Source organism: Pristiophorus japonicus, chromosome 12, assembly GCF_044704955.1.
Source record: "Pristiophorus japonicus isolate sPriJap1 chromosome 12, sPriJap1.hap1, whole genome shotgun sequence".
NCBI lineage: Eukaryota > Metazoa > Chordata > Chondrichthyes > Pristiophoridae > Pristiophorus > Pristiophorus japonicus.
Genome location: NC_091988.1, coordinates 112,823,275 through 112,836,870, shown reverse-complemented (window position 1 = coordinate 112,836,870; position 13,596 = coordinate 112,823,275). Strand labels below are relative to the sequence as shown.

Below are 13,596 nucleotides of genomic sequence, written 5' to 3'. Positions count from 1 at the left end.
CCTCGCGCTCTCCCCCGCTCCCTCGCGCTCTCCCCCGCTCCCTCGCGCTCTCCCCCGCTCCCTCTCGCTCTCCCCCGCTCCCTCTCGCTCTCCCCCGCTCCCTCTCGCTCGCCCCCGCTCCCTCTCGCTCGCCCCCCCTCTCTCTCGCTCGCCCCCCTCTCTCTCGCACGCCACCCCTCTCTCTCGCTCGCCCCCCCTCTCTCGCTCGCCCCCCCCTCTCTCGCTCGCCCCCCCTCTCTCTCTCTCCCCCCCTCTCTCTCTCTCTTCCCCCCCCTCTCTCTCGCTCGCCCCCCCTCTCTCTCGCTCGCCCCCTCTCTCTCGCTCGCCCCCTCTCTCTCTCTCTCTCGCTCGCGCCCTCTCTCTCTCTCTCGCTCGCCCCCTCTCTCTCTCTCTCGCTCGCCCCCCTCTCTCTCTCTCGCTCGCCCCCCTCTCTCTCTCTCGCTCGCCCCCCTCTCTCTCTCTCGCTCGCCCCCCTCTCTCTCTCGCTCGCCCCCCCTCTCTCTCTCGCTCGCCCCCCTCTCTCTCTCTCGCTCGCCCCCCTCTCTCTCTCTCGCTCGCCCCCCTCTCTCTCTCTCGCTCGCCCCCCCTCTCTCTCTCTCGCTCGCCCCCCTCTCTCTCTCTCGCTCGCCCCCCTCTCTCTCTCTCGCTCGCCCCCCTCTCTCTCTCTCGCTCGCCCCCCTCTCTCTCTCTCGCTCGCCCCCCTCTCTCTCTCTCGCTCGCCCCCCTCTCTCTCTCTCGCTCGCCCCCCTCTCTCTCTCTCGCTCGCCCCCCTCTCTCTCTCTCGCTCGCCCCCCTCTCTCTCTCTCGCTCGCCCCCCTCTCTCTCTCTCGCTCGCCCCCCTCTCTCTCTCTCGCTCGCCCCCCTCTCTCTCTCTCGCTCGCCCCCCTCTCTCTCTCTCGCTCGCCCCCCTCTCTCTCTCTCGCTCGCCCCCCTCTCTCTCTCTCGCTCGCCCCCCTCTCTCTCTCTCGCTCGCCCCCCTCTCTCTCTCTCGCTCGCCCCCCTCTCTCTCTCTCGCCCCCCTCTCTCTCTCTCGCTCGCCCCCTCTCTCTCTCTCGCTCGCCCCCCTCTCTCTCTCTCGCTCGCCCCCCTCTCTCTCTCTCGCTCGCCCCCCTCTCTCTCTCTCGCTCGCCCCCCTCTCTCTCGCTCGCCCCCCTCTCTCTCTCTCGCTCGCCCCCCTCTCTCTCTCGCTCGCCCCTCTCTCTCTCGCTCGCCCCCCTCTCTCTCTCTCTCTCGCCCCCTCTCTCTCTCTCTCGCCCCCCTCTCTCTCTCTCGCTCCCCTCTCTCTCTCGCTCGCCCCCCGCCCTCTCTCGCTCGCCCCCCGCCCTCTCACCTCTCGCTCTCCCCCTCCTCTCTCGCTCGCTCCCCCATCTCTTGCTCGCCTCCCACTCCCTCCCCCCTCCCTCTATCTTGCCCCCTCTCTTGCTCCCTCTCCCATTCCCAGCCCCTCTCTCTCTCTCTCTCTCTCCCATTCCCACCCTCTCTCTCTCTCTCTCGCCCATTCCCACCCCCTCTCTCCCATTCCCACCCCCTCTCTCCCATTCCCACCCTCTTTCTTGCTCTCCCATTCCCACCCTCTCTTTCTCTCTCTCCCTCTCTCGCTCTCCCCCGCTCCCTCTCGCTCTCCCCCGCTCCCTCTCGCTCTCCCCCGCTCCCTCTCGCTCTCCCCCGCTCCCTCTCGCTCTCCCTCTCGCTCCCTCTCGCTCCCTCTCGCTCTCCCCCTCGCTCTCCCCCTCGCTCTCCCCCCGCTCCCTCTCGCTCTCCCCCCGCTCCCTCTCGCTCTCTCTTGCTTAGAGAGTGCAGACGATGTCTGTTGTGGGAAATGGAAATTGGCCCACTGGTGCCACTGAGTGGCTTACTGAGGTTGGGGCTGGGAGGATAGTGTTGGGTCAGTGTTGTTTATTACCATCTCATAGCAGCTATGTAAATATTCAGAGGAAATAGGCTTGCACAAAGCAAATGTGTAATACTTTGTGATTTTGAGTGGTGAACATTGCCCCTTGCTAAATATAAACTTGGATATATTCTACAGGGTGACATCCAGGAACAGTTGGAGATGGGAGGAAAGATAAACAGAATGGAATAGAATGCTGCTTCACGCACTGTTCACTGGAAAGTAAAATATAGCTTTTCCCAAAAATCTGAATGTATTTAGACCAAACGTATTCGGAAATCTGACTTTGCAGCATCTGAAACTCTCTGATTTCCTCATTATTCTTTCTTGTCAACCAGCGTTACAGTCGCAGGGTCTTCCTTCAAGTACTATAAATAGCAGTGCTGCATTTATAGGGCAGTAAACTCCCTCGGATTCTCTCGCTCTCCCTTTCATTTGCTCTGTCCCTCCCTCTCTTCCACCCTCTATCCCTCCCGCTCTCTCCATCCCCCTCTCATTTCCTCCCTCCCTCTCTCCCTCCCTCCCTCCCTCCCCCCCCTCCCTCGCTCCCTTCCCTCCATCCCTCGCTCCCTTCCCCCCTCCCTCGCTCCCTTCCCCCCTCCCTCGCTCCCTTCCCCCCCTCCCTCGCTCCCTTCCCCCCCTCCCTCGCTCCCTTCCCCCCCTCCCTCGCTCCCTTCCCCCCCTCCCTCGCTCCCTTCCCCCCTCCCTCGCTCCCTTCCCCCCCTCCCTCGCTCCCTTCCCCCCCTCCCTCGCTCCCTTCCCCCCCTCCCTCGCTCTCTTCATCCCTCCCTCGCTCCCTTCCCTCCTCCCTCGCTCCCTTCCCCCCTCCCTCGCTCCCTTCCCCCTCCCTCGCTCCCTTCCCCCCTCCCTCGCTCCCTTCCCCCCCCTCCCTCGCTCCCTTCCCCCCCCTCCCTCGCTCCCTTCCCCCCCTCCCTCGCTCCCTTCCCCCCCTCCCTCGCTCCCTTCCCCCCCTCCCTCGCTCCCTTCCCCCCCTCCCTCGCTCCCTTCCCCCCTCCCTCGCTCCCTTCCCCTCCTCCCTCGCTCCCTTCCCCCCTCCCTCGCTCCCTTCCCCCCTCCCTCGCTCCCTTCCCCCCTCCCTCGCTCCCTTCCCCCCCTCCCTCGCTCCCTTCCCCCCCTCCCTCGCTCCCTTCCCCCCCTCCCTCGCTCCCTTCCCCCCCTCCCTCGCTCCCTTCCCCCCTCCCTCGCTCCCTTCCCCCCCTCCCTCGCTCTCTTCCCCCCTCCCTCGCTCCCTTCTCCCCTCCCTCGCTCCCTTCCCTCGCTCCCTTCTCCCTTCCCCCCTCCCTCGCTCCCTTCCCCCCTCCCTCGCTCCCTTGCCCCCTCCCTCGTTCCCTTGCCCCCTCCCTCGTTCCCTTGCCCCCTCCCTCGTTCCCTTGCCCCCTCCCTCGTTCCCTTGCCCCCTCCCTCGCTCCCTTGCCCCCTCCCTCGCTCCCTTGCCCCCTCCCTCGCTCCCTTGCCCCCTCCCTCGCTCCCTTGCCCCCTCCCTCGCTCCCTTGCCCCCTCCCTCGCTCCCTTGCCCCCTCCCTCGCTCCCTTCCCCCCTCCCTCGCTCCCTTCCCCCCTCCCTCGCTTCCTTCCCCCCTCCCTCGCTCCCTTCCTCGCTCCCTTCCTCGCCCCCTCTCTCTCGCGCTCCCTCGCCCCCTCTCTCCCTCGCTCCCTTCCCCCCTCCCTCGCTTCCTTCCCCCCTCCCTCGCTCCCTTCCTCGCTCCCTCCTCGCCCCCTCTCTCTCGCGCTCCCTCGCCCCCTCTCTCTCGCGCTCCCTCGCCCCCTCTCTCTCGCGCTCCCTCGCCCCCTCTCTCTCGCGCTCCCTCGCCCCCTCTCTCTCGCGCTCCCTCGCCCCCTCTCTCTCGCGCTCCCTCGCCCCCTCTCTCTCGCGCTCCCTCGCCCCCTCTCTCTCGCGCTCCCTCGCCCCCTCTCTCTCGCGCTCCCTCGCCCCCTCTCTCTCGCGCTCCCTCGCCCCCTCTCTCTCGCGCTCCCTCGCCCCCTCTCTCTCGCGCTCCCTCGCCCCCTCTCTCTCGCGCTCCCTCGCCCCCTCTCTCTCGCGCTCCCTCGCCCCCTCTCTCTCGCGCTCCCTCGCCCCCTCTCTCTCGCGCTCCCTCGCCCCCTCTCTCTCGCGCTCCCTCGCCCCCTCTCTCTCGCGCTCCCTCGCCCCCTCTCTCTCGTGCTCCCTCGCCCCCTCTCTCTCGCGCTCCCTCGCCCCCTCTCTCTCGCGCTCCCTCGCCCCCTCTCTCTCGCGCTCCCTCGCCCCCTCTCTCTCGCGCTCCCTCGCCCCCTCTCTCCCGCGCTCCCTCGCCCCCTCTCTCTCGCGCTCCCTCGCCCCCTCTCTCTCGCGCTCCCTCGCCCCCTCTCTCTCGCGCTCCCTCGCCCCCTCTCTCTCGCGCTCCCTCGCCCCCTCTCTCTCGCGCTCCCTCGCCCCCTCTCTCTCGCGCTCCCTCGCCCCCTCTCTCTCGCGCTCCCTCGCCCCCTCTCTCTCGCGCTCCCTCGCCCCCTCTCTCTCGCGCTCCCTCGCCCCCTCTCTCTCGCGCTCCCTCGCCCCCTCTCTCTCGCGCTCCCTCGCCCCCTCTCTCTCGCGCTCCCTCGCCCCCTCTCTCTCGCGCTCCCTCGCCCCCTCTCTCTCGCGCTCCCTCGCCCCCTCTCTCTCGCGCTCCCTCGCCCCCTCTCTCTCGCGCTCCCTCGCCCCCTCTCTCTCGCGCTCCCTCGCCCCCTCTCTCTCGCGCTCCCTCGCCCCCTCTCTCTCGCGCTCCCTCGCCCCCTCTCTCTCGCGCTCCCTCGCCCCCTCTCTCTCGCGCTCCCTCGCCCCCTCTCTCTCGCGCTCCCTCGCCCCCTCTCTCTCGCGCTCCCTCGCCCCCTCTCTCTCGCGCTCCCTCGCCCCCTCTCTCTCGCGCTCCCTCGCCCCCTCTCTCTCGCGCTCCCTCGCCCCCTCTCTCTCGCGCTCCCTCGCCCCCTCTCTCTCGCGCTCCCTCGCCCCCTCTCTCTCGCGCTCCCTCGCCCCCTCTCTCTCGCGCTCCCTCGCCCCCTCTCTCTCGCGCTCCCTCGCCCCCTCTCTCTCGCGCTCCCTCGCCCCCTCTCTCTCGCGCTCCCTCGCCCCCTCTCTCTCGCGCTCCCTCGCCCCCTCTCTCTCGCGCTCCCTCGCCCCCTCTCTCTCGCGCTCCCTCGCCCCCTCTCTCTCGCGCTCCCTCGCCCCCTCTCTCTCGCGCTCCCTCGCCCCCTCTCTCTCGCGCTCCCTCGCCCCCTCTCTCTCGCGCTCCCTCGCCCCCTCTCTCTCGCGCTCCCTCGCCCCCTCTCTCTCGCGCTCCCTCGCCCCCTCTCTCTCGCGCTCCCTCGCCCCCTCTCTCTCGCGCTCCCTCGCCCCCTCTCTCTCGCGCTCCCTCGCCCCCTCTCTCTCGCGCTCCCTCGCCCCCTCTCTCTCGCGCTCCCTCGCCCCCTCTCTCTCGCGCTCCCTCGCCCCCTCTCTCTCGCGCTCCCTCGCCCCCTCTCTCTCGCGCTCCCTCGCCCCCTCTCTCTCGCGCTCCCTCGCCCCCTCTCTCTCGCGCTCCCTCGCCCCCTCTCTCTCGCGCTCCCTCGCCCCCTCCCTCTCGCGCTCCCTCGCCCCCTCTCTCTCGCGCTCCCTCGCCCCCTCTCTCTCGCGCTCCCTCGCCCCCTCTCTCTCGCGCTCCCTCGCCCCCTCTCTCTCGCGCTCCCTCGCCCCCTCTCTCTCGCGCTCCCTCGCCCCCTCTCTCTCGCGCTCCCTCGCCCCCTCTCTCTCTCGCGCTCCCTCGCCCCCTCTCTCTCGCGCTCCCTCGCCCCCTCTCTCTCGCGCTCCCTCGCCCCCTCTCTCTCGCGCTCCCTCGCCCCCTCTCTCTCGCGCTCCCTCGCCCCCTCTCTCTCGCGCTCCCTCGCCCCCTCTCTCTCGCGCTCCCTCGCCCCCTCTCTCTCGCGCTCCCTCGCCCCCTCTCTCTCGCGCTCCCTCGCCCCCTCTCTCTCGCGCTCCCTCGCCCTCTCTCTCGCGCTCCCTCGCCCTCTCTCTCGCGCTCCCTCGCCCTCTCTCTCGCGCTCCCTCGCCCTCTCTCTCGCGCTCCCTCGCCCTCTCTCTCGCTCCCTCGCCCTCTCTCTCGCGCTCCCTCGCCCTCTCTCTCGCGCTCCCTCGCCCTCTCTCTCGCTCCCTCGCCCTCTCTCTCGCTCCCTCGCCCTCTCTCTCGCTCCCTCGCCCTCTCTCTCGCTCCCTCGCCCTCTCTCTCGCTCCCTCGCCCTCTCTCTCGCTCCCTCGCCCTCTCTCTCGCTCCCTCGCCCTCTCTCTCGCTCCCTCGCCCTCTCTCTCGCTCCCTCGCCCTCTCTCTCGCTCCCTCGCCCTCTCTCTCGCTCCCTCGCCCTCTCTCTCGCTCCCTCGCCCTCTCTCTCGCTCCCTCGCCCTCTCTCTCGCTCCCTCGCCCTCTCTCTCGCTCCCTCGCCCTCTCACTCGCTCCCTCGCCCTCTCTCTCGCTCCCTCTCTCGCTCCCTCGCTCCCTCTCTCGCTCCCTCGCCCTCTCTCTCGCTCCCTCGCCCTCTCTCTCGCTCCCTCGCCCTCTCTCTCGCTCCTCGCCCTCTCTCTCGCTCCCTCGCCCTCTCTCTCGCTCCCTCGCCCTCTCTCTCGCTCCCTCGCCCTCTCTCTCGCTCCCTCGCCCTCTCTCTCGCTCCCTCGCCCTCTCTCTCGCTCCCTCGCCCTCTCTCTCGCTCCCTCGCCCTCTCTCTCGCTCCCTCGCCCTCTCTCTCGCTCCCTCGCCCTCTCTCTCGCTCTCTCGCTCCCTCTCTCGCTCCCTCGCCCTCTCTCGCTCCCTCTCTCGCTCCCTCGCCCTCTCTCTCGCTCCCTCTCTCGCACCCTCGCCCTCTCCCTCGCCCCCTCTCTCGCTACCTCGCCCGCTCTCTCGTTCCCTCTCTCGCTCCCTCGCCCTCTCCCTCGCCCCCTCTCTCGCTCCCTCGCCCTCTCCCTCGCCCTCTCTCTCGCTCCCTCGCCCTCTCTCTCGCTCCCTCGCCCTCTCTCTCGCTCCCTCGCCCTCTCTCTCGCTCCCTCGCCCTCTCTCTCGCTCCCTCGCCCTCTCTCTCGCTCCCTCGCCCTCTCTCTCGCTCCCTCGCCCTCTCTCTCGCTCCCTCGCCCTCTCTCTCGCTCCCTCGCCCTCTCTCTCGCTCCCTCGCGCTCTCTCTCGCTCCCTCGCCCTCTCTCTCGCTCCCTCGCCCTCTCTCTCGCTCCCTCGCCCTCTCTCTCGCTCCCTCGCCCTCTCTCTCGCTCCCTCGCCCTCTCTCTCGCTCCCTCGCCCTCTCTCTCGCTCCCTCGCCCTCTCTCTCGCTCCCTCGCCCTCTCTCTCGCTCCCTCGCCCTCTCTCTCGCTCCCTCGCCCTCTCTCTCGCTCCCTCGCCCTCTCTCTCGCTCCCTCGCCCTCTCTCTCGCTCCCTCGCCCTCTCTCTCGCTCCCTCGCCCTCTCTCTCGCTCCCTCGCCCTCTCTCTCGCTCCCTCGCCCTCTCTCTCGCTCCCTCGCCCTCTCTCTCGCTCCCTCGCCCCCTCTCTCGCTATCTCGCCCCCTCTCTCGCTCCCTCGCTCCCTCGCCCTCTCTCTCGCTCCCTCGCCCCCTCCCTCGCTCCCTCGCCCCCTCTCTCGCTCCCTCGCCCTCTCTCTCGCTCCCTCGCCCTCTCTCTCGCTCCCTCGCCCCCTCTCTCGCTCCCTCGCCCTCTCCCTCGCTCCCTCGCCCTCTCTCTCGCTCCCTCGCCCTCTCTCTCGCTCCCTCGCCCTCTCTCTCGCTCCCTCGCCCTCTCTCTCGCTCCCTCGCCCTCTCTCTCGCTCCCTCGCCCTCTCTCTAGCTCCCTCGCCCTCTCTCTCGCTCCCTCGCCCTCTCTCTCGCTCCCTCGCCCTCTCTCTCGCTCCCTCGCCCTCTCTCTCGCTCCCTCGCCCTCTCTCTCGCTCCCTCGCCCTCTCTCTCGCTCCCTCGCCCTCTCTCTCGCTCCCTCGCCCTCTCTCTCGCTCCCTCGCCCTCTCTCTCGCTCCCTCGCCCTCTCTCTCGCTCCCTCGCCCTCGCTCTCGCTCCCTCGCCCTCGCTCTCGCTCCCTCGCCCTCTCTCTCGCTCCCTCGCTCTCGCTCTCGCGCCCTCTCTCTCGCTCCCTCGCCCTCGCTCTCGTTCCATCACCCTCACCCTCTCGCTCCCGCTACCTCACCCTCACCCTCACTCTCTCGCTCCCTCCCCCTCGCTCTCGCTCCTTCGCCCTCGCTCCCCTTTGCCTCCGCTCGCTTGCTCCCTCCCTCCCTCCCTCCCCCTCTCGCTCTCGCCCTCTCACCGTCGTTCTCTCTCACAGGGCAGACGATGTCTGATGTGGGAAATGGAAATTGGCAGACTGAGGTTGGGGCTGGGAGCTTAGTGTTGGGTCAGTGACCTGGATGTGCTTGCTGCTGACTCCAAGTGCCTGAAATAGGAAGTGGGCCATTCCCCAGCATCAGTTCACTCAAATCGATGAGCATGTCATTTACCAAAATATATGAGCAGAAAATTTAAAAGACCAACACAGGATTGAGAGAAAATGAATATAATAGCATTGCAGCAATTTGCAGAGGGATTCTCCGCGACCGACCTTCCTGAGAATAGACTGTAAGGGAGCTGAGAACACATCCTCCCCATATTATGCCAATGATTCCCAAACTTGCCGTTCTATACATTTGGCACATGAGATATACTGGGGTAGAAATAAATCGAATTATTTATTATAAATCAGGTCCTGTTAAGATTTACATCATTGCAATGGACATGAGACACGTGATATGTTAGTGTTTTGTTAGATACCATATTGTACATATATACCGAGGACATTATAGTTGAAGTAGTACACATCACCTTCATACCATTTGTCAGTTTAGAGGCAGGTTTAAAACCCACGGTCCACTTTCCTGGCCTCATCCATCCCACGCCTGCTCCTGTGATTGCTTGGGAGAAAGCCTCTGATAACCGGAAGGCCTTGGGATGAAAGGGGAGATCGTAACGAAGCGTGTGTGATGATTGCAGAGAGCTGTAATTAGCACGGTGCCATACTTGCACTTGCCCAATATATGCTGTTGAATTTCTATTAAATGGCCTGTGTAGCAGAATTACTTGTAAACTGACAAAAGTACATTTTGATCTTTGATGTAAAGAGTGGTAGTGCACCACATCCATCCTTCACTCTCACTCGGACCATCGATTCTCAGTAAGTTCAATAAATTACTCGGGAAAGCGCTTGCAGTATTTGGAAAAGCTTCCTGGTTTGAAGCAGCCGATGCCCTGTCACCTCTTGAGCCTAGTTCACAGTCGCAGTGTCTGAAAGGACGGAGCTGCTGGAGTCCGAGTCTAACTTCAGCTGCAGGATTTGGGGGTTTTTGAGCTCCGGGAACTCCTCACCCACGGCGAGCCGCACCTTGCCGTTCTGGCAGTCCTTCACCGGCTCCAGGAACACCACGTGCTTGCCGCTGCCAGTTTTGCGGGCGGCGGGGTGGTTGCAGGGCGGTGTGGCGCTGAGAATGGAGGACTGGGCGCTGCACTCGGGCGGGGCGGGGCTCGGCAGGGGCTTGCACCAGCAGCGGCACGGCGTCAGGAACAAGTACATCATCACCAGCACCAGGCTCACCACGCAGCCGAGGAGCGTGGTGAAGCCGGTGTTGAAGCCCTCCCCGTCGTGCTTGCTGTGGTGCACAGTGACGTTGACCTCACGGGTCTCGTTGCGCATCAGCCGCTTGCTGGTCGCCATGCACGTGTAGACACCGGCGTCCTCCTTCTGGGCCCTGCGGATCTCCAGGCTCCCGTTGGAGTACAGCCTGAACGTGTGGTTGACGCTGCTGGTGTACGTGATGAGCTCCTTGTTCGGCGCGATCCACAGGTAGGTGGTCTGCTCGTCCTGCAAGCTGGTGTCGCAGCCAATCAGCAGCGGCTCCCCCACCGTCACCTTGAAGCTAGCATCGGCCGCCCCGAACAGCCCGTGGGCGGCAGAGGTGCAGTTCTCGAACATCTTGCGGTGCTTGAGGAAGCGCAGCGAGGCCCTGGGCTGCCTGAGGGCCAGGCAAATGTGGTCCTCTCGGAAGTCGTGGACTGAATGGAAGCCGCTCTTCTCCCAGTGCAGGAACATGCTGTACAGGCTGCAGTCGCACATGAAAGGATTGTTGTGGAGGTAGAGGCCGTTTTTCACGGCCTGGGGCAACGCAATCACCTTGTCGACCGGGAGGGACGAGAGCCGGTTGGAGGAGATGTCCATTAACTTCAGCCGAGGCAGGTTGCCCTCCTTCAAGGCGCCGAATGGGAAATCCGTCAGCAGGTTCCAGCTGAGATACACCTTGTGCACACTGCTGAGCCCGAGCAGGGCACTGCTGTCCACTCGCGCAATCTGGTTGTTGTAAAGCAGCAGCTCTTGCAAATTGCTCAGCTCCTGGAAGAAGTGTTTCTCCACCGAGTGCAGCCTGTTGGAGGACAGGTCCAGGTGGGTGAGCCGGGAGGCGTTGTGGAAGGCCCCCGCGGAGATGTGGCTGACGCGGTTGTGGCCGACCCTGAGCGTGTGCAGGCGGGGCAGCCGAGCCAACCAGTTGTCCTGCAGCTGGTGCAGACTGTTGTGACTGAGGTCCAGGCTGGTCGCCGTGGCGGGGAGTTCAGGAGGCACCAGGGACAGGCTCCGACTGACGCAGCTCAGCAGGTCCGAGGCACAGATGCACACGCTGGGGCAAGCGTGGAAGCTGGCTCCTGCTCTCTGCGGGAATGACTCCGGTAACAGCAGCTCCGCCACCAGCAACCACAGAACCGGAGTCAACAGTCCAGGGCTACTCATGGTCTAACCCCGGCACGCCACTCTGAGACGCTGCAGTGAAGTTTGCCCAGGAGTTAAACAGTCACTTCCATTTCTCACCAGTCGTAGCATTTAACCGTGAGCACTGCAGGGCTGCCGTCTTTCGGGAGACTTCTGAGCTGCGTGTTTACTCACAGAGCTTGTGGCTGCGTTAATGTGACTGCATACTGTTCCAGTATCAATTCACACAGGATACTTCCTTGCAGTGCCCTCTTTACTGAAAGTACTTACAGCTGAGAATTTCCATCAGTTCAGTTAGTGTCTGTCAGTCCTCTCAGCAAAGCTGCTGCCTGTGCCGCTGATGACTCGGGACCTCTCATCTGTGCACAATGTTATCAGGAGTGTAAAACTCCCTTCCCTGCAATCTCTAGGTAGATGAAGTTAATCAGAACACAGGTAATCAACACAAACGAATGAACAAAGCCTCTCGTCCACTGGTGCCTCTGCTTCAGTCACTTGTTTCTCTCTGGACAAATCCTTAAATGCAGACACACCATCCCTCAGTGGCAATTCATAACTTTCTGCTGTTGACTAGTGATGAAGCATAAGGCTCTGTGCATCCCCACAGCCTGAATATAATTGATCTCTCTCGATGTCTATTTAAACTGGAGTGGATGGGAGGCTCGCTGGGTGGGCAGGGCCTGCTTCATGACTTGATGCTGATTGGCTGTCAGCAGTTGGGACACTGTTTAATTAGGTTTGTGTTGCAGTGCTGTGCAGCTTCCATTCACCACTAGTGGGTAGAGTTGAACTGCCTGAGCTGTGACCTGTACTGTTTCTGTCAGGCAATTTGGAGTCAAAGACAGAGGCTAGTTCCACTGTAAAAGCATGCAAAGGTACATCGCTGCAAAGAGTATTAGGACCGAGACCAGCTCTGAGTGAAAACACAAGAGGGCCTGCTCTTATTGTGAGGGCACTGGATCAGGGGACCTAGTTCTTGCTGTAATGTAAGGACATGGGATGGGGGATGGAAGCTAGCTCAATATTTATTTTTTTATTATTCATTCCGGAATGTGGGCGTCGCTGGCAAGGCCAGCTTTTATCGCCCGTCCCTAATTACCCTTGAGAAGGTGGTGGTGAACTGCCTTCTTGAACCGCTACAGTCCGTGTGTTGAAGTTACTCCCACAGTGCTGTTAGGGAGTGAGTTTCCAGGAGTTCCAGTGACTATGAAGGAACGACTATTTATTTCCAAGTCAGGGTGGTGTGTGACTTGGAGGGGAACTTGCAAATGATGGTGCTAAAATGCACCTGCTGCCCTTGTCCTTCTAGGTGGTGGAGGTCACTGGTTGGGAGGTGCTGCCGAAGAAGCCTTGGCGAGTTGCTGCAGCGTATCTTGTAGATGGTACACACTGCAGCCACGGTGCGCCGGTGGTGGAGGGAGTGAATGTTGAAGGTGGTGGATGGGATGCCAATCAAGTGGCTGCTTTGTCCTGGATAGTGTCGAGCTTCTTGAGTATTGTTGGAGCTGCACTCATCCAGGCAAGTGAAGAGTATTCCATCACACTCCTGACTTGTGGCTTGTCGATGTGGAAAGGCTTTGGGGAGTCAGGAGGTGAGACACTCATTGCAGAATACCCAGCCTCTGACCCGCTCTTGGAACCACAGGTGGAATGGAACTGAACGTTGTGCAGTCATCAGTGAACATCCCCACTTCTGACTTTATAAGAACATAAGAAATAGGAGTAGGCCATACGGCCCCTTGAGCCTGCTCCGCCATTTAATATGTTTATGGCTGATCCGATCATGGACTCGGGTCCACTTCCCCGCCCTCTCCCCATAACCCCTTATTCACTTATCGGTTAAGAAACTGTCTATTGCTGTCTTAAATTTATTCAATGACCCAGCTTCAACAGCTCTCTGAGGCAGTGAATTCCACAGATTTACAACCCTCTTGAGATGGAGGGACAGTTGTTGCTGAAGCAGCTGAAGATGGTTGGGCCTAGGACACTGCCCTGAGGAACACTGCCCCCAGGACAGGGATTATGGAGTTAGCTTGCACTGTGAGCCGGGACACAGTGATACGAGACAAGCTCTCACTACAGCCTGCTCGCCTTATCAGGTGTAACTCCCTGAGCAAGGTGCCTGAATGACCTCCTCACTGCGCTATGCAGAATAACCGCGGCGAGCAGGTGGTGTCAGACATTTCCCAATGTTGCTCCTGATCCAGTATCTGTATGGCTACAGCCCAGGGGAAGCATTCACTGATTTCCAGCTCACTCTTAATGGGGAAACATCTGCTCAGCACCTCAACTTAATAGCGGGGCTGAAATTAGGGGCTCGATGTGTGGGCAATTGTAGGCATTGATTCCCATCCCCCTACTCTTCGATTCCTCATGTTGGAGCGTCAAGTTGCGAGCCCCTTTCTATCCTTTTACTTGTTGATGATATGTTGCAAATCTGCTACCAAGCTCATGGTCTTCAGGGCTGTAGTAATACCCGCCCTCCTGTATGGCTCAGAGACATGGACCATGTACAGTCGACACCAAGTCGCTGGAGAAATACCACCAACGATGTCTCCGCAAAATTCTACAAATCCCCTGGGAGGACAGACGCACCAACGTTGGTGTCCTCGATCAGGCCAACATCCCCAGCATTGAAGCACTGACCACACTTGATCAGCTCTGCTGGGCAGGTCACAATGTCCGCATGCCAGACACGAGACTCCCAAAGCAAGCGCTCTACTCGGAACTCCTTCACGGCAAGCAAGCCAAAGGTGGGCAGAGGAAACGTTACAAGGACACCCTCAAAGCCTCCCTGATAAATTGCAACATCCCCACTGACACCTGGGAGTCCCTGGCCAAAGACTGCCCTAAGTGGAGGAAGTGCATCCGGGAGGGTGTTGAGCACCTGAGTCTTGCAAAGAGTGTGCAGAAATCAAGCGCAGGCAGC

General features: G+C 63.0%; 2 protein-coding genes across 2 annotated transcripts in view; one reads left to right on the top strand and one right to left on the bottom strand.

Annotated features, from left to right (window-relative positions):
- Nucleotides 1–13,596, top strand: part of LOC139276840 (E3 ubiquitin-protein ligase RNF123) — a 413,881-nt gene that overhangs the window by 303,698 nt on the left and 96,587 nt on the right. The gene's annotated exons all lie outside the window — the stretch shown is intronic.
- On the bottom strand, nucleotides 8,417–11,263 carry amigo3 (adhesion molecule with Ig-like domain 3). The gene has a single exon (XM_070894969.1). It carries the CDS (start codon nucleotides 10,686–10,688, stop codon nucleotides 9,177–9,179), a length of 1,512 nt encoding a protein of 503 aa, XP_070751070.1. The 5' UTR covers nucleotides 10,689–11,263; the 3' UTR covers nucleotides 8,417–9,176.